Consider the following 25,256-nt stretch of genomic DNA (forward strand, 5'->3'; position numbering starts at 1 on the left):
GACTTCCTGGGCTCTTGGGAAGCCTTGTAGATATTGCCCTCTCAAGCTGCTGCGGTTTGTCACTGAAAGTGACGAGGTAATTTCCACTGCTGAATGATGCATCTGTGACCTCTTTGATACATCTGTGGACAGCAAACTAACCAATACTGCAGATAGAAAGAAAGACTTGCATTTATATAGCGCCTTTCGCGACGTCTCAAAGCGCTTTACAGCCACTGAAGTACTTTTGGGCGTGTGGTCGCCGTTGTAATGTCCCTAGTAAGAGCCTGGAAGAAGCTCAATCCCTAAAACTTGGGGAGCAAGTTGACTTTTATGGCCACTGGCGGAGTTGTGCAGATGTCGGCATGCTGCATGGAGGCCTTCCTGAAGGAGGTGGCAAAGCTCTGTCGCAGCCTCCCTGATAAACCTGAGCCCCGTGAGGCAGATTTCTTCTGGCATTCCCAGAGAACTTTGTCTATTACAGTCGTTCCACTGTGGCGCACAGCAGCAGAATCTGATGGTGCACCATGCAGGTCACCTGCCATCACAGGGCAGCCCTTTTCTGCTCTGGCTGCCTTCCTGTGTCAAGGCCAGCAATCCCATAAAATTAGCAGCAGCTCACTGTTTATTAAGGATTCCATGGACTGCAGCCTCTGTAGCAATGCCAGTTTAGTATGGGGGCGAGCAATCTGTCGTACATGTTATGCGTTAGCACTGCAATATGATGAACTGTGCTATTTATAAGCTATTACGCTGGAAAAATGAAGGACAATGACTCTCATGCATGTCTTCAGTGCTGTAGCATTCAGACTCAGCTTTCACCTCACAACAGTTATGTACCTTTTGAAGCCAATACTCTCTGCGGGCTCTGAAACTGACATTGAATACATGATTGTTCAATAACATGTGAATTGTACAAGCAATCTCTAGGCTTTGGCGATAATGTCTAAATGGAAGTGCTCTCAGTGATTTGTCGAGATAAAACAAATATTACGTACCTAAGGACGGATTCAACAAAAACCCTTAAAGCCTTTATGTGAATCCAGGCAATATATGCTTCGCTAAAATTAACTTTCAGCCAGCGCAGCAAAGGACCCTGGAAATGCAAATAATATAAAATTAAGTAATAAATTCAGGTAGGCATGTCTTATTGAAACTAAAGTATATTTGTCACAATTCTTTTTTTTGATATCTACGTGCTACTTGGTCCAAGGAATTTTATTCACTCATATTTTGAATCATACCACACATGTAGGGGCTGATATTCATGTCCTTAATGCTTCACGTGGACCAATTCATCGGGCACAATGGATCAGAAAAAGGGTGGAGATTCATAATGTCAGGTGTCTGCCCTTTTTGTGTGTGGCGTGTATTCAAGGTGGGTCGGGGAGAGTGGGCCAAGCAGTGGAAGCCCCCCACCTCAGAGAGGAAGCAAGTTGAAAAGGCCGACTAAAAAGATTCATTCAACACTTTTAAGATTATTTCTGCACCATTTTATTCTGCTGGAACTTAGCTTCTTATAAGCATTTGTGACAATTGCACTATTACTGGCACCAATGGGTTTACCAATATGAATCGCTCCATTTGATACATTTGGAAGAAGATGAGGACTAATAGAGGGATAACAAACAGGTCAGGCTACATAAGAGGTGCACTATGGCTACCTGTTGGTGCTCACATACCCATATCTGCAGAGGTGATCATACCTCACTGCCAGACAATTCTTACTTGGAGGGGCTCCAGTTCTCAAGGCTGGTTGAAATAGATATGTGTGAAAACCTGATTAACCATTACACTGGTCAATCAGGCCTTCACAAATATCTATTCCAACAACATGTCCCGCTTTTCACAATGCTGCATGAAAAAACATCAGCGTGATCTGCAGCCAACAAAGACTGATTGGTTTGCACCTGCAAAAGATGCCACCAACCATATTTGCTGTTATTGTCGCATCTACACAGCAACAGCTGTGGGGAACAGTCTTCAAAGGGTCCAGGCCAGCAGAGAGCAAGATGCAAAATGATGCTCTCTGCTGTAAGGGCACCTGCTGCTAACATGCAGCATAGGAAAAGCAAGGTCAGTGACCGTACCAGTCAACTGCAGCCTTAAGCCTGCCTCTATCTCCTCCCTGGCATGCTGCCCTTAGAGTGACACAGAGGGTAAGCCACCTTGTAACCACCTCATGCAGCGCCCATCACACGGGTTGAGATGCTGGACTGCTCAGTCACTTGCCTGCTGATTCAAGGCCGTACCTTTGGTTTACTTTCACTTCACTTTTGTTCGTCACTTAAATCTCCTGCACCTTCAGCTTTGAAAAAAGTCGCTAATGAATGGAGATGGTTTTTAAGGCTTTCAGAAATTTGATCACACTATTGTGCTTCTTTTTATTCTCCTCATCCCTTAAAATTTTACTTACACCCAATTTTCTACTGTCGCCACTATTGTGCTCCCTATACACACCTAAGTCTGCTCGTGGATCTGAGTAATTATGCAAATTAACTGACCCACAAACTGTGAGTACCACCAGCACCAGTTCACAACCATTTAGAACTGACTTACACCAGCGGACAAAGATCAGCCCTGTGGACTCTAAATTGGTGGCTTATTTGCAAGTTTATCTTTAACCACTGCCACTTTTCAACTGTCAAAGTTTCACCAAGCAGCAGCTGATGGCAAAAGCCTTTAGCCCTTCTGCCCTCTAACAAGATTCAATGGGGGTGAAATTGGCCACCGCCAATAGTGTGAAACAGGCTCACAGTGAACCGACTGCCCATTTGATACCGGGCCCCATTTTCTTTTCCGTTGAAGTCAATGGAAAGGACAATTGGGTGTGGTGTAAAACAGGTTGCCAATTCAGTATCAGCCTGTGTTGTGCTACTGGAGGTGGCCAATTTCACCCCTAGTATGTAGCACATTTCTCACTCTCGGTGAACCTGCCTTGTCCATTGTTGACACTAATTGTAACCGTAAATCCATTGGAAAGTGTCATTTTTTTTGTAATTTATACTGCTTGCCTAATAATTATGGCATGAGCAAGATAGATGATGAGAGCTGAAATTCCTCAGGAGGGTTTTTAGGAGTGGATCTGGGGCGGGGAAGAACTGATGGATGTGACCTCGACCCTGTCCCAGATTCCTGGGGCCAGGAATATTAGCATTTTTTGGCCAGGTGCCCATGCTATTTTCAGCATAACTAGTGTGCTCGTCTCACTGGACAGAGGGGGGGCGGGGGGTTTACTGCGGCATATAGTTGCAGCGTAAGTCGTGTCGCTGTGCCAACTGATGATCGAGAATTTTTTTTAAAGCAATAGAAATTTAAAGTTGCTGCTTTCCTAATGGCAATCAATTGTAAATATCACTGCCTCCACTGACCTGGCAAGCAAGTACGCCTGCTTCATGCAGGTATATGTTGCAGGTGGAATTGGCGGGAATTCTGACAGATAACGTTATCCTGCCCAGTCGCGTCTCTTTCTATGATGTCTGTATGGAAGGAGGTGGATGCAAGAATTGCTCACCGCCATTTCCAGCGGAATCTGGAAACCTAGTAGAAAAGGGGCAGCAACTTGGCGTAACTAGATGCCACCCCGAAATTCCACCCATTACCATCCAGGGAGTCGAAAATTTAACCCTCTGATGTTTATAGAAAATGAAGCGCCAACTGACATAAGCTTATATAACTCACTAATCTTGGAGTTATATAGCTGAAGTCACTCAATGGTTTATTGTTCAATCCACTAAATTTTGTATTCTCTTTGAATTTGAAACTAAATATTTCAAAACCTTGAATATTTGTATTGGTATTTACTAAGGAGGTGGATGCTGACAAAATATCGGTAGAAGTGGAAAAGGTAGAAACAATGGAAGGGGTGAAAATTGATAGACAGGATGTACTAGAAAGGCTGGGCATGCTTAGAGTGGACAAGTCGCCTGGTCCAGATGGCTTGCATCCCAGGTTGTTAAGGGAATTGGGGGAGGAGATAGCGGAAGGGCTTGCCATCATTTTCCAATCTTCCCTAGATGCGGGGGAGGTGCCTGAGGATTGGAAAGTGGCAAATGTGACACCATTGTTCAAGAAAGGGTGTAAGGACAATCCTAGTAACTATAGGCTGGTCAGTTTAACATCAGTGGTGGGTAAAGTTTTAGAAACAATAATCAAGGAAAAAATTAACGGGCATTTGGAGAGATTTAAGCTAATTAAGGTGAGCCAACACGGGTTTGCAAAAGGAAAATCGTGTTTGACTAATCTAATTGAATTTTTTGATGAAGTAACAGAGAGGATTGATGAAGGGAATGCAATGGATGTTGTCTACATGGATTTTTGGAAGGCATTTGACAAGTACCACATAGAAGGCTGGTTAACAAAATTGAGGCTCATGGAATAGGTGGGTCATTGACAGCTTAGATAACGAATTGGCTTAAGGACAGAAAACAGCGAGTTGTGGTAAATGGCTGTTTTTCAGACTGGAGGATGGTAGACAGTGGTGTTCCTCAAGGGTCAGTGCTGCGGCCACTGCTTTTTTTGATACTGTATATATAAATGACCTGGATATTGGAATACAGAGTAGAATTTCTAAATTTGCTGATGACACCAAACTTGGGGGTGTGGCAAACAGTGAGGATGATACCAATCGACTGCAACAGGACATAGAAAGGCTAGCAGAATGGGCAGACAAGTGGCAGATGGAATTTAATATAGAGAGAAGTGTGAGGTGATGCATTTTGGCAGAAGGAACAGGGAGAGGCAATATACACTTAATGGCACAGTTTTAAAGAGTGTGCAGGGACAGAGGGACCTGGGAGTTAATCTGCATAGGTCCCTGAAGGTGGCAGGACATATTGAGAAAGTGGTTAGCAAAGCATGTGGGATCTTGGGCTTCGTAAATAGAGGTATTGAGTACAAAAGTAGAGAAGTTATGCTGAACCTTTATAAAGCGCTGGTTAGGCCACAACTGGAGTATTGCGTCCAGTTCTGGTCACCACACTTTAGGAAGGATGTGAAGGTCCTTGAGAGGATGCAGAGGAGATTTACCAGAATGGTTCCGGGGATGGGGGATCTTAGCTACAAGGACAGGTTGGAGAAGCTGGATTTGCTTTCATTAGAGCAAAGGAGGTTGAGGGGTGATTTGATAGAGGTGTACAAGATTATGACGGGTTTGGATAGACTAGACGGGGAAAGGCTGTTCCCACTAGTTGATGGCACAAGGACCAGGGGACACAGATGTAAGGTTTTGGGCAAGAGATACAGGGAGGATGTGAGGAAAAACTTTTTTACGCAATGAGTGGTGATGACCTGGAACTCGCTGCCGACGGAAGTGGTGGAAGCGGAGACACTCAGGGCTAAAAATTCGGTATCGCCGCGCCAGGTCTTTAGTGCCCGAAATTTAGCGCTGGGCCGGATTCCCCTAGCGCCCACCTGAAATTCAGTAGCGCCGCCCCAAGACGGAGGCGGGCGCTATTGGAGGGTTTGGCCGCCTCGTTTGGGGCGAAGAATGTCAGTTTCCGGCGCCCAGCTGCCGCTGCGGCAACCGATGCGGTGCGGCAGGCTGGGGTACTGCAGGCCTCCTCCTTCTCTTAAGGAGGAGCTGCCTGCAGCCGTGAGATCGCCGCTGGATTCCCCCGTCAAATGAGCCCGGCACCACGGAGAAGTGCCGGGCTCGCGGGAGTCACACACCAATGCGGGGGGGGTGGTGCAGGAGTCCAGGGAGGTGCGGCCAGGCGGCCGCCGGGAAAGCGGCCGGCCGCCCCTCCACCTTTATGCGCCGGCCTCTCGGAGCTGCAAGGCACCGTTTTGCAAACGCTGTTTGCGGCCGCGACGGGCGAGGTGGCCGCAACTGAATTTGGCCATCAGGACGGATTACCATTGGAACCGGGGCGCTGCGCACACCGATGACGTAATCGGTGCCGGCGCAGCGCTACCGGCTAACGCCGATGTTAGGGACCAACTCAATTTCGGGCGCTAAAAAACTTCTGGCGCAAACCACTTTATAGCCAATAAGTGGGTGCAAACGCGACTGAATTTCTAGGCCTCAATGTTTTCAAGGGGTGACTGGATAGGCACTTGAGGGAAATAAACTTGCAGGGCTACGGGGGATAGAGCAGGGGAATGGGACTGACTGGATTGTATACAGAGAGCCGGCACGGACTCGATGGGTCAGAATGTGCCGTTATGACTCTATGACTGTATTTGTAACTTCTAAAAAAAGGGAAACAAGTGATTAAGGTGTTTATTTCATTCCTTCCAAGTTATACCTTCACTGTCTAATGGAAGTCAATACTCTATCACCCTGATGGACATGGATTTCCATGAGTAATCGATGCTCACAGTATTCTTAGTCAGTAACATTAGGTGGGTCAAAGTTACAACTTGTCTGACTTCAGAGCATGCCACCCCTGGCCTAGCCAAAGAGCTACAGCACCGGAACAATTACAATTAGCTGAACTATCTGATCCCTTCATTGTAGGAACGTGGCATGAACGTGAGTGGATATTATGTGGGTGTGGAACAAAATGGTGAAACAAGGTGCATACTGAACAAAATGCATGAAAGGATGCTGTGATTATTCGTGCCTCGTCCTATCAACTTAGTGGCAATAATCCAATGCTGCATGGCTGAACAAAGACAAAAGGGACCTTGTGTCCAAGGTAAATTATAAATGGAGAATTACAAACTATAGAACTATGGTCTAGTTATTCGGATGTAATGTTTATCAGCCACTGTTAAACCACTTTTCAAGGAAACTTGGTGTTACAATGGGTTCGTTCACTGTACTTTCACCTCTGGCACCCTAATTTACATCTAGCCCACAGCAATATGTTGAAAGCTTCCTCTCTCCGATAGCTGCAGCGGACTACACAGCACAAAAGTTGTTTAGAATTTGTTACTGACCAGTGGCTCTCTTGTGGTGCTGCACACGGTAAATCAGAGAAGGCGCTATGTTATAAGGAAATTAGCATTATACCATGTAATTCACAGGATACTATTCCGTTGCTAAAGCCACAAGGCCTAATTACTGTAAATAAGGACCCTCCTGATGTCAATTACTGGCTAATTCCCCTTAGGCATATCCCAAAGTTAATTAGGAGGCCTTTGGCAAGTGGTTGTAAATCCAAGTTCTTCCCCAAGTCAGAAAAGACAGTGAAACAACTGAGTGTCTTCCTCTATTTTTAAAGATTGTTTTTGCACCGATAACTAAATGTGATGTCTAAAGCATCACGGACTGAATACAGGAGTAGATTTCCCGTGGTATTCCTAATGATAAGTCAAAAAATATGTGGTTTGATAATAGGGTGCTAGGTCCCATGATATTATCAGGGCCACTAATTTATGGTTACTGATTAAGTGAAATTTTATTTTATTATGTATATTCTTGGATTTTTACCCGTGTTTTGGGCATCAAATTCTGTGATTCTATATATTTTTCCTGTGAAAACTGTGTATCGGTGGTCTTTTATATTATTATAATGCATTGGCTGCAGGTAGGTGCCAGATGTGTAGCAGCATTGCAGAAGTGGGGAGTACTGCCATTCACGAGTACTGGGGGAGAAGGTCATGAGATCCAGCAACACAGAGTGGGAGATTCCTGGGGTTTGGGGAAGGGCGGGGTGGTGCAGTTTGATAGGAGTGGGGTGGTAGTGCTGGAGCCTCTAAGCACTATGCTGATATTTTTCAGGACTGGAGGGGTCTTGTAATTGAGGAGTACAGGGTTCCTTGGGCTTTGGGAATGTGGGTGGGGGGGCAGGGTTTGTGGATTTGGCAGAACTGAGAGGAAGGTTTGTGTGGCTTAGCGACACTAGGTGGAGGGTTCCTGAGGTTCTTGGGGTTTGGGTTGAGTGATACAATTAGGTAGAAATGGGGGGGTGGGGTGGGGTTAGGTCACGATTTCACCTACCGAGGCGGGTCCGGGGCGGCAGCACAGTCCCAGCCCGCTGCCTGCTCCAGCCCACTCTGAAGTGATTTTATGTTGATTAGGCTTGTTAAACCCTCCCAGCGAGGTTCCCGGACAATTAAAAGGAAGCGGGTCTGATGACGTCATTTGATGACACGTCATCAGCCGGTTTCCTTAAAGGGGCCATGTCCAAATTTACTTTGACAGTTGTGCTGTCAGTGTTCTACAGCATTGAGGTGCTGCAAACACTGACAAGCACTGCACAAAGGTGCACGGCTGCACCCAGGCTCTCCCATGACACCCTGGAGGGAGTCACAGCACGCAGGGAGGTCCTCTTCCCTTCTAATGGGCAAAAGAGACCTCCACAGGAGATCAACACAGCCTGGTTGCACATTGCACAGGAGGGCACAAGCAGGGATGTTGTCTGGAGTCCCTGGCTGCAGTGGCGTAAACCTTTCAATGATCTCAGTAGATCACAAAACGTTACTGCAATGCCTCACTCAACCTCATCCTGCTGTGCCACTCATCACATCCCCATCACTCTGCCTTCCCTACCCTACTCCTGCACATCCTTACTCACACCAACTTACCTTGCACCTCCACCCATCCCTCTCTGTCTACATTATCACATCCTCATCTCACTAGCCACCCCTCACACTCACCCTCATCCTAGTCCAATCATACCAACTAACAACACACAAGGGTAGGCACTTGGGTGTTTTAGCCAACGTTCATGTGAAGTTTCTGTTAATGTGTTGGCAAACATTGAAATCTTTATTTTCAACACTTTGCATTCTTGGACAGATTTGTGTGCACCTTTGGAAGTGGCTTAGTGAGTTGCAGTGAATGGTGAGACATAACGGTACCCCCCGCAATGGTGATGAGTGTGAAAGGAATGACTTGGGCATTGTAGGAATGCTTTATGGCGTGTGGTGGTGCCAGCCTGGCGCATCATGTGGCAGCGTCAAGTGAAGTAAATTTGGACATGGTGAGGCCATCGCTGGTGTCCTGGGCAGCAATGTTGTCGGGTGCTGATGCCCTGTGTCCTGTACAGCATCAGTTGATTGCAGAGAAGGTTGGTGTTGATGTTGGTGCTGCTGGTGTGCCTGATGCTACTGGTGTTGGGGCTGATTATGGTGGGATTCTGAGGACCAAAGTGAGATAGTTTCAAGGGCACCGATGCTGATGGAATAGATGGCAGGTGAACATGAGATGACAGACGCGATCTGTCAATGGTGAGAGAGGTTGTTCCAATGAGGTGACACTGGATAAAGAGTTTGCTCCAAATACTTGCAAGCTGCATAAAGCTTAATCTGTTTTCCAATTGCAGTAAGCAACAGCTTCTGACCTTGGAAAGTGAACAGCTATGAAATGGGAGCTTTTATAGACCGTTTGCAGCTGTCAAGTTAGTAAATCATCCCGTGCTGACACAACACCCGACCTCCTTACCTGACGTGATCCCCAAGCAGTGGGGAAGCTGTTGGCGAACTCTAAAAATCTGAAGCAAGCTTAAAATACTATTTAATTAGTCTTAACAATCCAGCTAATGATTTAAATTGCCACCCCCGCCGCTTGGTGTCGGGTCTGTTCAGCGCCGACAGACCCGACACCTGGGAGACTCGCGTGGAGGCGGGTTGACAGCAGAGTCCCGACCCACTGTCAATCATTTCAAATTTCACAGCTGACCCGCCTCCGATCCCGTCCTCTCAGCGCCGGTAAAATTTCGGCCTTAGAGTCTGGAAGCATCCTACAGGATTCAGCATCGGTAAGGGTTCCAGAATTTGGGTGCATAAGGGATCTCAAGGTCTGCAAACATTGGGACGAAAGGGTCTCCGGGTATGGGAGCAGTGGGGAGGATATTTCTAGGGTATAGGGGCATTGGGACGTTCTAGGAAGTTGGAGCACGGATGGGAGGTTGGTGTGTGGGAGCTTTGTGACTGATGTCTTAGGGCTTGGTAGTGGTGAAAGGGGACTCTCAGGATCAGAAAGCATTGGGGAATAGGCTCTTAAGTCTGAGAGCCATCCAGGACCAAGCAGCCCGCTTGATTAGCACCCCATCCACCACCGGCGTACCGTGGCTGCAGTGTGTACCATCTACAAGATGCACTGCAGCAACTCGCCAAGGCTCCTTCGGCAGCACCTTCCAAACCCACGACCTTTTCCACCTAGAAGGACAAGGGCAGCAGGCGCATGGGAACACCACCACCTCCAAGTTCCCCTCCAAGTCACACACCGTCCTGACTTAGAAGTATATCGCCGATCCTTCATTGTCGCTGGGTCAAAATCTTGGGAGAAGAAGAATGGACCATTGCAGGGGCAGAGTCTGGCAGTATTAAAGGGGCAGAGCTGGAATATGTTGCCATTGAGGGGGAGAAAACCCAAGAGAATGTGCCTGTCCTCCCCTGGTCCTTTTTGGGCTTTCAGCCACCCTCCCACTATTTTTTCTGCTACTCACCCTCACGCCAAAGCAAGCTAATGAATCTGGCACCATGATTTGGGATGGAGTTTCGGGATGCATACACGAGGCAGGCAGAAAATCCGCTCCACCCGAGATCAACCCTCAGGAGCATGTCAGAGGAACAGCAAATTCACTTCGGGTTTCCGATCCCATCCCCTTACATTCAGATTTCCGAGTGAACTTTATTTATAAATGTCAGTTTGTATTCGGTTTGGGCAGCATGCTGAATTACAAATCCATGAACTGAACCCGTTCTGATTTATCCTCACTTACATTTGGCCCACCTTGGGCTTGGCGCTGCCTGTTCCTTATAAGCAATATTAATTAATATGTACGGATAGATAAAATATCATTTATAACTGCACTGGCGTTCCACTAGTTCTTAGTTAGTGTGGCGAGTGATGGGCTGGCACTTGTGGCTCGACCACATTGGCAAAAGTATACTTTTAGGAATTAAAAGCACTTCCAGAAACCAAATTGATCCACATTCCAGTTCAGAGCCATTTGAGCTTGACACCACCTCTGTGTATTCTCTGCTAATCTGCCTCGGTGGGGTATAGTCGATGCAGTTTATACACAGGATTATGGGGGTCTGGTTGCTTTTGTATATAATTTGGTGAAATTTTTTTTTTTTTAATTAGCACCTCGTGTTTCATGAATTGTCACATATCATTGCATCAATTATTTTCCATAACTGGTGACAATAATACTTTCCTAAAGCACATTATAAATAAAGTGAAATTAGTTGCCCGTCTATTTTCAAGGTACGAAAATAACCGGAAATCCGGCAAAATTCAGGAGTAGGTTCAGGTAAGTTTTACTTCATATTAGTGGCCGTTCCTGGATCTGTGGCCGGGTTCCTGCACCTGTTGCTAAGCAACAGGGACGCTTGGATCTTGTGGCCGGAGTTCCTGCACCTGTTGCTAAGCAACAGGGATGCTTGGATCTTGTGGCCGGAGTTCCTGCACCTGTTGCTAAGCAACAGGGATGCTTGGATCTTGTGGCCGGAGTTCCTGCACCTGTTGCTAAGCAACAGGGAAGCCTGGATTTGTTGCTGTGTACGGAGCTCTCGTACCTTTTAACTATACCTCTCTGTAGTCCGGACTTTTTGATAAACCGGCACCACGCCGGTCCCGTCGGTGCCGGATAAATAAGAGTTTCCTGTACTCACATACTGTTGTTTCTTGTCTGCACTTAGTCGTGTCATTTCCTCCTTCTCGGCGTACAATTCCTCTTCACTGTAGTTAAATTCACGTACCATAAATCTAGCACAGAACATTTCTTTTTAAAACTCTTGCTGCTATTTGTATTTGAATTCACTTAAGAACTTAATCGCCAAGGAACGGAGGGTAGATTTTCACCTCCACCACCTGGGCAGTAATCGGGCACAGCAGGTTGTCCACCTATTATAGAACCCAGCCGATTGTCATTCTATTGAAATGACTGGAATGAAAGTCAGGCAGGTTCTATAAAAGGGTGGGCAATCCACTCCGTCAAATGACCACCCGAGCAGTGAAGATAAAAATCTGCCCTGTTGTCTTTTTAAAGAAGGTATCTCAGGTAACTCCGTAAGCATCAAGTTCCTCAATGTTTTTGTTTCTGAGAAGTCTGAACTCACAGGGCTTCTTCATGGAGTCCTCCGTCTTAAGCAGTTTGTGCAGAGCGGATACACTGGGGTGAGCTCTGCCAAGGGAATCCCTGTTTAATGAGTCTGTTCCACAGAATTCTAACAGGACTGGACAGACTAGATGCAGGAAGGATGTTCCCGATGGCGGGGGAGTCCAGAACCAAGGGTCATAGTCTAAGGATAAGGGGTAAGCCATTTAGGACAGAGATGAGGAGGAATTTCTTCACCCAGAGAGTGGTGAACCTGTGCAATTCTCTACCACAGAAGGCAGTTGAGGCCAATTCATTAAATATATTCAAGAAGGAGTTAGATATATTTCTTAAGGCTAAAGGGATCAAGGGGCATGGGGAGAAGGCAGGGACAGGGTACTGAATTTGGATGATCAGCCATGATCTCATTAAATGGTGGAACAGGCTCGAGGGGCCGAATGGCCTACTCCTGCTCCTATCTTCTATGTTTCTGTATTTCTATGTAATCAGTATTTCCTTTCCAAGTCTCACAGGTCCTGGCTGAGTTTTCCATTTCCGCACCGCCCCCACCCCCCCACCCCAAGTCTATTGACTAATGTCACCTCAGCATATCCACCCCAGACAGATGACTTGAGACAAAGGTGTCAAGGGTTCCATGGAGGCACCTTGTAAATTAAGATTTCTAAAATAAAATGAAATGGGGGCAAAATTATTTACTGCCACGAAAGAACTATATGGCCAAGTCTCTATTAATAATGCACATGGGTATCTTCTTGTTTAAAGCAAAACATACACTTATTAAAAATGTGTTTTTTTTTACTGTAAACTTAGCTTAAAAATGTTAATTAACAATTTTTATAGTAGATATTGTACAATAGCAAATACTATATTGAAGGTCCTTAGTCTGCACTATTCATGTGCCAATACTCATCAAAATACAGTGGCAAGACAGTATACACCACAGAAAGACTGATATCGTTTTTTGTCGTAACAGAGTTGTACATTTAATTTTGATATTCCTGATTCATTCCTTTGATGACTGTGTCCCTCCTCCCCACGCCCAGTATCGTGTAATTACTGTTGCTACCAGACTGAAAATTAAAGTATTCCCATCGCGCTACTCCTTTTTAATGCCGCTTGCTCAAACAAATCATTAAGTGAAACTACAACTGTCATCTTTTCATCTGCTATTTCCTGACATGTGGCACAGTCCCATATAGCACATACACAAGGCAGGACTATTAGAGGTGATTTTATTTTTCTTGATTTTTTTTTTGGTCTTGCATGACTTGACCTTTAACTGCCCTCTGAAATGGCCTAGCAAGCCACTCGGTTGTATTCAAGAAGGCAGCTCGCCACCAACCTTCTCGAGGGCAATTAGGGATGGGCAATAAACACCGGCCTCGCCAGCGACGCCCACATCCCCCTGAATGATTAAAACAAAAAAACTTACAAGGTGAACGAAAATGCTGCTTTACTAGGCTTCTAGAAGATGCTCGTTTCTGAATATGGGAAAGAAATTGTTCCTCGTTTTTTTTGAATGGACATTACCTGTACCCAGAACATACCGTGCATTAACCGCTGAGACATCAGAGGAGTCAAACAACTCCTCACTGAATAAACTAAGTGACTGATGGAAGTGAAAATCAATCCCTTAGTATTTTCAGTCACAAATTTATGATTCAGTCATTTATTCCTATTTAAAATACTAAAGGCAGGAGAGTCAAATTTTGATTGATAAAAACTATTTAAAACACTTTCAAAACTTACTTGTTTTCTCTGGCTCCGATTTTGAATTCATCCACCGTTTTCTTGAAGAGGGTTACTGTAAAGAGGGCTCCCTCTGTATCTTCTATGATCATTCTGTGCATCAGAAAACTTTTGATTTTAGTTCAAAGAAACCTCCAGTTAACAGATTCAGAATTATTTTTATTTTATTTTTTTAAAAAGAGCACATAGATAATTGTTAGGGAGTTTGCCAATGCTGATGGAAAATCCAACGCCATTTAAGATCTGCGTTTTATTCAGCTAAGTGAAATTGCATTGAATTTTTAAATGCCTTTAGAGTGGGTTTGAACATAAGAACATAAGAAATAGGAGCCGGAGTCGGCCATTCGGCCCCTCGAGCCTGCTCCGCCATTTAATAACATCATGGCTGATCTGATTTTTGCCTCAACTCCACTTTCCTGCCCGCTCCCCATAACCCTTGACTCCCCTATAGTTCAAAAATCTGTCCATCTCCACCTTAAATATATTCAATGACCCAGCCTCCACAGCTCTCTTTGAGCACTGTAGCATCCATTGTAGCTGCCAGTGATGTATAATGTAAATCCATCTGTGCAACAGGTTCATTTTGGGAGGTGTGGCTTAGTATTTATTTTCAGGAAATCCATCGCAGTGTCTGACTGGAGTCAAGCTCCACTGAAAACAGATGTCCAGATCTCATTAACAAATGGGTTCTTTGGAGTTTAAATCACATTTAGTCATCTGGATAGGCCCATCTTCCTCATCTGTATCAATAGTAGCAGCCCCCCAGAAAACATAAGCAGTTAGTTGCGGGTAAATAGTACGTCAGCTCTTTGAAGACTGGTCCATTCGCCCTCTTCACTAAGCAGTGGCAAAGTTCAAACCGCTGGCACTTAAGGAGGTGGCAACATCAAAGACATGAAATACTGCTTTTTACCAGTTACTACCACTTGTGTGCTTCCAGCTACCACTGTGTGCTTTATCTAAATCTTTCTTTTCCTCCCCTATATTCAGGGTTTGACAGGGTAGATACAGGGAGGATGTTTCCCCCCCCCCCCCCCCGGCTGGGGAGTCTAGAACCAGGGGTCACAGTCTCAGAATAAGGGGTTGGCCATTTAGGACTGAGATGAGGAGGAATTTCTTCACTCAGAGGGTGGTGAATCTTTGGAATTCTCTACCCCAGAGGGCTGTGGAGGCTCAGTCGTTGAGTATATTCAAGACAGAGATCGATAGATTTTTGAATATTGAGGAGAATCAAGGGATATGGGGATAGTGCAGGAAAGTGGAGTTGAGGTCGATGATCAGCCATGATCTTATTGAATGGCGGAGCAGGCTCGAAGGGCCAATTCCTGCTCCTATTTCTTATGTTCTTATATTTACATACCCACAGATGATACACCATTGCCTAAATTTTATAACGGTAAAATTCAATTTAATGCAACGTTTGTCCAACTTAACCATAAATATTGGCCCAGATCTTGCTGTAGCAGGGCATCGAGCGACTTCTGCTGTTAGTGAGGCTTGTTTGTGCACATTTAGGTTTTAACATTTTTTGCGTGGCAAGTTGCTGAAAGTGCAAGCTGATAAAGTCGCAGCGAGGGAAACAGGGCATCTGGGACCTGAGTGAACTGGGCAAGCAACTGTGTATCTCCATAACCAATCAGAGTGAAGGACTGAGAAATAAACAGCGCAAGGCTTGAGAAGGAAGTGTAAACTAGAGTGAGTGAATTCAATGTCAAATCTGGTGCAGAAAGAGAAATAAAGGGGAGGGAAAGAAAGATTGGATTAAGAGAGAGACAGAAAGGAAAAATTTTAAATGTGACATTTAAAAAAATCTCCAACAGCAATTAGTATCTGAAGGAATGAGACTCCACGCTTGTAATAGTTAATTTTCAGGGCCAGAGAGGTTGATTGGCAGTGATGAACAATTATCACATTGTTAAAAGGCTGCTTACGCTTGTAATGACAAGACTTAACTTTCTGTGGCGAGTTTAGTTCGGATCTACTGCGCAAATACAGCAGCTTCACGCCTTTCAATTCATTTCAACGGCGGGGGAAGACGGCGAGACACCGTTTTCGTGAAGCTAACGGCGGAGTGGCACAACTCTGGCAGCAACATCTGGATATTGGCATTTAACCGCGCACCTGCCCCTCGCCTGAAGTTGCTGAACCACTTATGCATAAATAACAGCGACTCCATTAGCCTCACCGTTTTATTTTGACAGTGAAATCTAGCCCAGCATTTTTAATTTGAGGAAATTAAAACAACTGACTTTTGGAATATTGATTAAAGGTTGGCTTTAACAGAGGATGTGCCGAACGAGTAAAAATCGAAAGGTTGCCCTGTTAATTATAACCATCAGAAATGTTTTATTGGTACAGACAAAAAACACTGCACATACGTCCAACTTGTTGGAATTTTCCCTTCATTCATAATGCATGAAAGGAAGATTCCACTACTCAGTGCCCAACCGAGTTCTAAAGTGCACATTATAATGCAGCTTCCAAAGTTAATTATTCCTCCCGTATAGTGCCATCAGCATGTAGAAATAAGTCACATTTTGTGAAACACTTTCAGGTAGCGTGTTCTTTGATTAAAAATATTACATTTTGTGAGCAAATATAATCAAACTAAATGATTACAAATAGATTCCTCATTAATTATAGGGGGGAAAAAAAGATGGAGAGTGGCACCAAATGCCATTTACAGCTTGGGGCCAAGATTTTTCTCTTCAACTGATTACCATCAATGGTAAATCTGTTTACCTCGCATACTGACAATTCTTCAAGCCCTAGCAATGACGAGCAGACTAAAATATTTGACTGGCTCCTTGGCGGTGTGCTGGCAGCATTTAGGTCAGAAATTAAGTCACAATTAAGGAGGGGCCAATGCTTAGTGCCAATGGTTAGCAGTAGCTAGGTTTCACTTTAATAAACAAATTTCATTCCTTTTGCTTTCCCCTCTTCTCCGAATGTTGATTGAACACGTGATTGTTTGCCCATCCAGGGCGGGATTCCATTGATGTTGAAGAGACATGGGGCGTTTATAAAAATAGACAGATCTGCAGGCAGTGTCATCGATGTTTGTATCACTGAGAGACCTCGATTTTAACCCCTCCCCCTCTCCCACCAAAGCGTGTGAGCGGGTCGGGGGGGGCGGGAGTTAAAATATCAGGATCGGGAAACCCGACCCCATTGCGGCCGAGGCTCCCACAAAAGGCAGGCGGGGGCCTAATTAACATACCAAAGTCATGGCCTGGTGACATCATCGCTGCCGTGACGTAAATTTAGCAGAAAGTGAGTGGGAGGCCCCAGCTGTGGGATTCCAGGCAGCTGGTCTAAGGCGGGAACTGTTGGCTCCCGAGCTGAGTGGCTCTTTCAGCACTCTCTGTGGGCCAGGAGGAACGGGAGTGCTGCCCCCCCAGACCGCTCAAGGAAGCCTTTGGCCTCCCCCAGCGCCGATCGCCAGCCCTCCCCCTCCCCCCACTCCCCAATCTCCACCCCTGCCCCCCGATTGCCGACTTCCCTCCCCCTCCTGATCGGGAACCAGAGGTTCCTTCCCAGTGCCTCTCCGACCCCATCCCACCCCGCCGATGACCTCTCCGCCCCCGCCACGAGGTCCACTTGCCCACCATCTCTCCCTTCCTCCCTCCCTCCTCTCCACTCCCAGCTGCCACTTGATGCCGCAGGCCTTCCCGCCCGTCCACCTGCCAGACAGCCTCTCAATCCAGAGTCAAAAAACTTAAATGAGGTCCTATGGTTAAGTTCGGCAGGACTTCTGGGAAACCCGTATTTCCAGGATTCCTGGCCGCTACACCTCCCTCCCTCCCCACCTCCCCGTAAATATCGGGGTCACGGCTTCACACAATAGCACATCAGAGATTGGAACTGAATGTAGGATTGAACTTGCATCCCAACACTCTGTGCAGACATAGCTTAATGGGCTGAATTTTCCGTGGTGGTAGCCGGCGCGATCGGTGGCGGGTCGGGTGGGAAAGTTGTATTTTTTGACCGTGGGTCGGGAACCCGCTGTCATCTCGCTCCCACGCGCCTTTCCCCCCGGCGCATCTGTCATCGCGGAGCCGACCCGACCGGCAGCAGCGGGCGACCCAATTGAAATCATTATGAGGTACTTTACAAGCACTTAAGAGCCTTTGTCCCCCCTATGTTTCAAATTTCCCTGCACGGCCACGGGATTCACGCAGCTCGGGAACCATGTCTGTCAACCTGAGGCGTGAGCTCAGTGGCCATTGATCCAGCTGATTACTTGACAGCATGGAAAACAAACCAAAATAAAAACATGTGGATTACATCAGCTAACAGATTGATGGAGATTCTGTTCTACTTGAAAAACTACTGGTAAACGTTAATTGAGAAATTCCTGAAGGGACTTAAGTGATACCCTGGATGGTGAGGGAAATATATTTTTCACTGGCCATTCTCGGCTGTTGTCTTCCGACTCAACAATAATTGCAGTGAATTGATCGGCACTATAAAAAATGACATACCATTTAAAGAAATGTTTGTGTTGTTTCTGGTCAGGTTTTTCTCACAGTATACTGTGATTGTCCAGTTACACATTAAACCACGTCATCAACCATAACAATTTCATTCTCATCACTCATTCCACTGGTTCAATTTGCTTTCAGTCCCTGAATATGACTAATTTAATTTTTCAGTCTGAGACTTTAGGGTGAACTTCTGAGGAGGTTCTCTCAATTGTCCATTGTTAACTTCAACGGAAGAGCTGCAGAAATCCCAGAAAAACATTGTAAGCACCACTTACACTGTTTGTCAGGGATTCCGCAGCTCTTCTGCTGAATTTGCATAAGATTGTAAATCTACCCCTTTACAATTACATTTAAAATCTGCTTAATTTTACATATTACCTATACACACACATCTTTTATTTGTACCAGTTACTGATACAAAAGTCTATAGATTTGTGACTAAAGCACCAATAACTTCCCAATTAATGCACTTTTTTTAATTGTGTTCTTGATCGTATTTGTAGATGGCGTCATTTTACTTTAATAATATTATGTAAATATTTCTTTGTCACTCATATATAGCTTTTAATATATTATTGTACAGTAAAGATTCAACACCCACTATGTTAAACTATGTCCCTTTAAGGATCCCGGCTTAAAACGCGTCATGAGTGATGTCACTGGACCCGCTCCATCTCATTGGGCTGGGTAACGTGCTGGGCGAGCTTAATAGGCTCCACTAAGGTAAGTTCATTTTCTGCAGCGGGATGGAGCCAGCGGCGGGGTCACGACCCGCCACGGACACCGGCGCCCCCGGACCCGCCTAGGTAAGGAAAATTCCGGCCATTTTAATGTCTCTGCATCATCACGTCTCGACCTGGGTTCTTATAATAATTTATAACATTTTGTTGAGGAAAAAATTTTATGATAAGTAATTTGGTTAATGAGGTTCCTCAAACAATAATACACAAATCATCTTTCAGCTTATGCAAATTATTCTTTATAAACTTACTTGGTTGATCGAGGAACCACCATGTCAGACAGGGACTCGTATGTCTTTTGCCAGTTAAAGTAATTAGACCTGATGCATAACAAAAGTAATACAAATAATAACTAGTTATAAAAGCATTTAACGGGACCATCAAAGCCCAATTGCACTAACTCACACCAAGCAGGGAACTTACTTTGGGACAAAAGCCAGAAGTGTTGTGAGATATTCTGAATCTAACACAAAATCTTCCTTATTTACAATGTCTGCTAAGGTACGGGTCAAAAGGCTACCCCTGGAAAAACATGAATGGAGAAAATCAGACCATATTTAGTGAGTGTAAGATACAAAGACAGTGCCCTGGCACCTGAACATTTTAGAATGTTCAATTTTTGTGTCAGATCACATTTGTCAACCTCTTCTTCTGTAAGCATAGATACATCCTACACAAACTTCCTGTTATTGTGCTGTTGACATATTGGATCACCCTGGGCATAGCAGAGAGAGGAAAACCCGACCGGAGAATCACATGCTGTTAAGTGGGCTTGTCCAATTTCCCATCTACATTTAAGAAGGAGATAGATAGATTTCTAGACACAAAAGGCATCAAGGGGTATGGGGAGAGAGCGGGAATATGGCATTGATATAGAGGATCAGCCATGATCATATTGAATGGCGGAGCAGGCTCGAAGGGCCGAATGGCCGACTCTTGCTCCTATTTTTCGATGTTTCGATGTTTTTCTATTTAAATTAATGAATTGACAATTGAGCGGGCTCTGTTTTTTCCTCTGCGCATTACACCCAGGTAATCCAATGTACCCAAGCACAATAACAGCAAAACTGCCCCCATTTGTTGGGTTTTAATTTCATTATACAGTATATCAAAAATAGATCAAATCAAATATTAATAACAAACCAACTATTTTAGATTAATACAATAGCAAAATACTGCGGATGCTGGAAATCTGAAATAACAGAAAATGCTGGAAACACTCAGCAGGCCAGGCAGCATCCGTGGAGAGAGAAACAGAGTTAACGTTTCAGGTCTGGGACCCTTAGTCAGAGTTCTGATGAAATGTCATCGACCAGAAACGTTAACGCTGTTTCTCTCTCCACATATGATGCCTGGCCTGCTGAGTGTTTCCAGCATTTTCTGTTATTTCAATTATTTTAGATGTTTGAAATAGTTCCATTAATGCAGCCTCTAATAATTATATCACTGTTAGAAAGTAATATATGATACAAACCACTTCTTTATAGGCAATTGTATTTGCTTTATATAAAATTAAAGCTGTCAGAACTTTAATATAACTCTCAATTGACCAGCTGTATAAATTCAATGACAATGAATCATAAAATTAATTATGTTATGATTTAAACAATTAAATATCTCCCAGAACACCATTTTAATATTTGCTTTCTATAAATAACTCATTTTCGGTTCTTTTGTTTCCTTCTCGCCAATTACTGATATTGAAGTACACCCTCAAGCATTTAATTTCATTCTAGTGAACTTTCTTAATATTTTGCAAAGTTGCACACTTTATAAAGTGAAAGGCGACCACTTATTCACTTTGGTTAACGATAGGCGGAGCTCAATTTAGCTTGGGTTAGAGAGAAATTGGATTCCTCCAAGTAAGTTAATTTAACTCAAATGGAATCCAGTCTCCTGCTGACCCTCAGTGCAAGGTTTAACTGTGAGACAGTTTTGTTTAGAGAAGTTAATTGGAGTTATTATTAACCAGCTAATCTAAACTAAGCGAAGTCAGAGATCTGTGTGTGATCTTGTTTGGGTTGGCGGAAGACTGGACTCTTTCCAACGAAAGTAATTAGCTTCACTTAGTCACTGGCCAAGAAGAAGAAAATTCTTTCTTCACAGCAGTTTTTTTTTTATAGTTTCAGACTGAAATGTCAGTAAAAGCAATAAAACTATACTCCTTCAGGACGTGAGTAACTAGTCTTTGAGTTATTAGTCAATAATCTTGAGAATGAGACAAGTGTAAGGCACCTTATTTAAATTGTTGCTCAATAACATCAAATATATCACATTTTTTGACAGCTAATTAAACAAATAATATTTGTGTTGTGATTGTCTTGAGAGTGGGTCCAGATTGTAGAACTGAAATAACTTGCAAAATTATAATAATTGGTAATAAAAATGTAACTTTATCTAAAGATCACTATGATGTATTATTAAGATTTGAATAAAGGCTTGTGGAAAGCCTAAGGGTAAAGATTCTGCAACTTGACCTAATGCCCTCATTGGAGACTCTTTTACCAATACAGCCCTCACTTCCAAGTAATATTTTTTTCTTTTGTGTTAAGATGCTTTTAAAAATCTGATATGCTATTGTGGTAAAGCCATAATATTTGCCATATACTAGTAACACAATGTTGCAATCATCATTCTTTGTATACCAATTTGCACCCTATTAGGTGTCAAAAAATATCAATCTTTAAGTGTGATACATTTATTTTTATTTTTAAGTCATTTGTTTTTTCAATCATCTTCATTCAAGCATCATTGCGTACAAACATGCTATCACAATCCTGCCATTATAACAAACTTTTTCCTTCTGTACAATTATAAGCCATTTCCGAGATGCTCTGATGAGTCACACAGTTTATAGCAGTGAATATTGGAGCTATACAGACAATGAAAGTCCCAGATTCTCTGCTAAGTTAACTAATTTCAGACAGGCAGCAGTAAGGGGTTCGATAACTGGCCTCAAATGGGACAAAATTGATCAATGCCGGTAGAGTAAAATGGGTTGATGGACAAGCGACAGCCCGTTTTACACCACACCAGAGTTTCTTTCCCATTGACTTTGCCCCGTTCATAAATTTGCTATTAACCCGTTTTACGCTAATGGCATTGACCAATTTCACCCCTTAGTTTTTGTGTTGAAGGAAGGAAAATTGTTCCTGTTCCTAATCATTATCCAATGGCACCTGCTGGAAGGGCACATGCGCCAAAGCACACAAACGAATAATGGTTATTTGGGTACGGTTCTGGTAAGTGGTGCAAGCGAAAACATAACCCACCAAGGGGTCAATGGGCTGTAATTTGCGACCCCTGTGGGTGCGTGCGAGGTGCGCATGCACCCGTAAGGGACCGCACAGGTTCCGGGTTGAGGCATGTGCGAAAAGCCGGAACTTGCGATCTGTCAAGAATCTTCCTGACAGATCATCCGCATCCCCGGGAGATGGGTGTTCGTGGGCGGAGAGTTGCGCTATTCTGCCCAGCGAATGCCCGTGAAATTCTTACGCCTGGTAAAAGCAGAAGTAAGGCCTGGGAATGATCAGAGGCCAGCGAAGCGAGGCGTGAGTTAAGGGACGATTGGCACGGGGAGGGCCAGAGGAGCAGGGGGGGTCGGCAATGATCGGGGGTTGGAGCAACAGATCAGGGGCCAGAGGAGAAAGGGGGGGGGAATCAGAGGCCTCGGAAGGGCGGATTGGAGGCCTTGTGGGGGGTGTCCGATCGTGAGGGGTGGGGTTAGACAGGGAGGCACGATTCAGGAGGTGAGTGTAAAGGCACTTACCTCCTGGATCCAGCAGTCCTCGCCTTACTTTAGCTGGCGGGTTTCATGAGGCCTGCAAAGCCCAACCAGCTAAAGTTAAATTCAAAATGGAGGTTAAATCAGAGGCTTCTAGCCTCATTAATGTATTTAAATGGACAACCCGTCTCCTGGGAGCGGGTTGGTTGCCCACCCCTCATCCTGCCTCCGTTAAAACCAGAAGTGGGCGGGTTGTAGGCAACTTCTGGTCAGGATTCAGATTTTTAACACTTAACTTCCCACCCGATCTCAACCCACCCGTTTTTGGGGGTTAAAATTTCCCCCATAGTGTCTAGACTCAAGTAAAACATTAAAACATTTAATAAGTTATCAAAGGCAAATCTCCTCCAAACCATTGTTTAAAAATACAACTAATATTTTGTATTGGTTAATTATGATAAACCCATTCTACAGACACAGACTCCATTTTTGTCTCCATTAAATCTTCTTTTTAGTGCATTATTGATGTCGCAATCTGAGGAACTTAACAAATGTCAATATCGGATGCAGCTATAGATTTGTTGCGTGTGAGAGTCTTTTTATCTTTTATTTAAGTTTAAAATTTTATATTACGGACAGATATTTAATAAAATTCCCACATCCAAACAAGTCATTCAGTCATATACAATTTCTGGGTTCAGTTCTGTTTTGGAAAGTGGGTATTTTGTTGTCCTTTTATTTTTTTTTAATACAATATACTAAATTAAGTTATGTAGAATATTCAAGTTCAATGATTGGACTGGGTACTACTAAAAAATATCACACTTTAAAGCCTACAGGTGGGAAACCATACACGAGGGGGCACCCCTGACTGAAATAGTTCTCAGTAGCTTTGCATGAAAACTCAGTCATTTGGGATTAACTTTCAACTTTGGTGGGGGAAATGTGCCAGTATTGGATCGGCTGCACGGTATAAACCCCGCCCGACTTTTCTTTCCAGCTTTAGGCCGCCACCCAAGCTGAAAGTTACCCCCCTAATGTCTTGTACACCAATCGTAATAGGTAGAAAAGAAACTCGCCAGTATTGCTCGTTTCTGCACTGGAGAATATCAGTATCATGGTACACCGCTTAATTTCATATTTCATGAGTTTGGAAGAACAAAGAAAGACTTGCATTTCTATAGCGCCTTTCACAACCACCAGACGTTTCAAAGCACTTTACAGCCAATGAAGTGAACTTTTGAAGTGGAGTCATTGTTGTAATGTGGGAAACGTGGCAGCCAATTTGCGCACAGCAAGCTCCCACAAACAGCAATGTGATAATGACCAGATAATCTGCTTTTTTTTTGTTATGTTGGTTAAGGGATAAATATTGGCCAGGACACCAGGGAGAACTCCTCTGCTCTTCTTTGAAATAGTGCTGTGGGATCTTTTAGGTCCACCAGAGAGGGCAGATGGGGCCTCGGTTTTAACGTCTCATCTGAAAGACGGCACCTCCGACAGTGCAGCGCTCCCTCAGCACTGCAATGGGAGTGTCAGCCTGGATTTTTGTGCTCAAGTCCCTGGAGTGGGACTTGAACCCACACCCTTCTGACTCAGAGGCAAGTGTGCTACTCACTGAGCCACAGCTGACACTGCATTTGTATTTGTACCAAGACTTGTATTTGTAGTTGGTGTATTTTCCAAACATCTAGGTTTGTGGTTTTCCACCATGCATAGATTAAGAAATGATGCCAGTTTACATACACTGCTTTTCTTTCCAGATTTTGTAGGTTTCCCTTGGTGTTGTTATATGTCATTGCACGAGACTTTAAATCAGTATCAATCTGTGAGATTTGCTGAAAATAAGAAACGTAGTGAACAGTTACTTTGTTATAAATTATGACATTATTTTCAATTATTTCATAGTTGATTTTTTTTTTAATAATACCTTTAAAGAATCAGATGAAAAGTAGCCATTTCTGGCATGCAAACAGATACAATTTTAGGGGGAAAGGGCCGTACACCACTAGCCATCAAAATACATGAGAAACGCTATCACAACATCTGATGCTGTAATCCAAGATACTGGGGGGCAGGTTGGTGGCGTTTTCCTAGTTATACTGGGTACATTTTATAGGCCTTCATATGTTACCCATGTCCATTAAAGTGAAGCAAAGTTAGGCAAGACATTGGCTGAAACTTAGCAACTGTGACAGACACGTGAGGGGGGGGGGGGTGGAGCAGCTGGTATGATTGGAATGCCTGGTAGGAGCAGAGCGGAGCGGAGCGGTTCAGCTCAGTCCGCTGCCAAGTTACACTCCCATGCATCTATTCTGGTCCGAGCATGCAAACAATTGCAGTGTTTTGCAATGGCCATCAACTTGCCAGCCATTATTCAAGTAGATTACATTGAAAATTATGAGGTTGAGTTGTGGCCAGTTTCAGAGCCAATTTGAACTGTATGAGTGAGCAAGACAGAAGTTGGTGTTCGAAGAACCATTCCTTGTTTGACTAAAATGCTGCTGGCTTTCACAATGTCACTACAATCATTTTAAATAACCAACTCTTCAACTATATTTTAAATACATGCACCAACACTTCTACGACAATTTACAATTACAAGAGAAAATGCCTA

General features: G+C 44.2%; 1 protein-coding gene across 4 annotated transcripts in view; it reads right to left on the bottom strand.

Moving 5' to 3' along the window:
- The window catches only part of LOC147112237 (V-type proton ATPase subunit C 1-B-like), a 78,690-nt gene that overhangs the window by 22,877 nt on the left and 30,557 nt on the right, over positions 1–25,256 (bottom strand). For all 4 annotated transcript variants that reach the window (XM_085996319.1, XM_085996321.1, XM_085996320.1 and 1 more), the window contains 6 exons: positions 24,386–24,477; positions 19,339–19,437; positions 19,167–19,235; positions 13,689–13,781; positions 11,494–11,587; positions 978–1,075 (listed from right to left, as the gene is read on the bottom strand). In XM_085996319.1, coding sequence (XP_085852445.1) covers positions 978–1,075; positions 11,494–11,587; positions 13,689–13,781; positions 19,167–19,235; positions 19,339–19,437; positions 24,386–24,477 — 545 coding nt within the window. The remainder of the gene's footprint in view (positions 1–977; positions 1,076–11,493; positions 11,588–13,688; positions 13,782–19,166; positions 19,236–19,338; positions 19,438–24,385; positions 24,478–25,256) is intronic.

The sequence above is a fragment of the Somniosus microcephalus genome, chromosome 9 (assembly GCF_052327205.1).
Source record: "Somniosus microcephalus isolate GS21.2 chromosome 9, FLI_Smic_1.0, whole genome shotgun sequence".
In the NCBI taxonomy this organism is placed as follows: domain Eukaryota; kingdom Metazoa; phylum Chordata; class Chondrichthyes; order Squaliformes; family Somniosidae; genus Somniosus; species Somniosus microcephalus.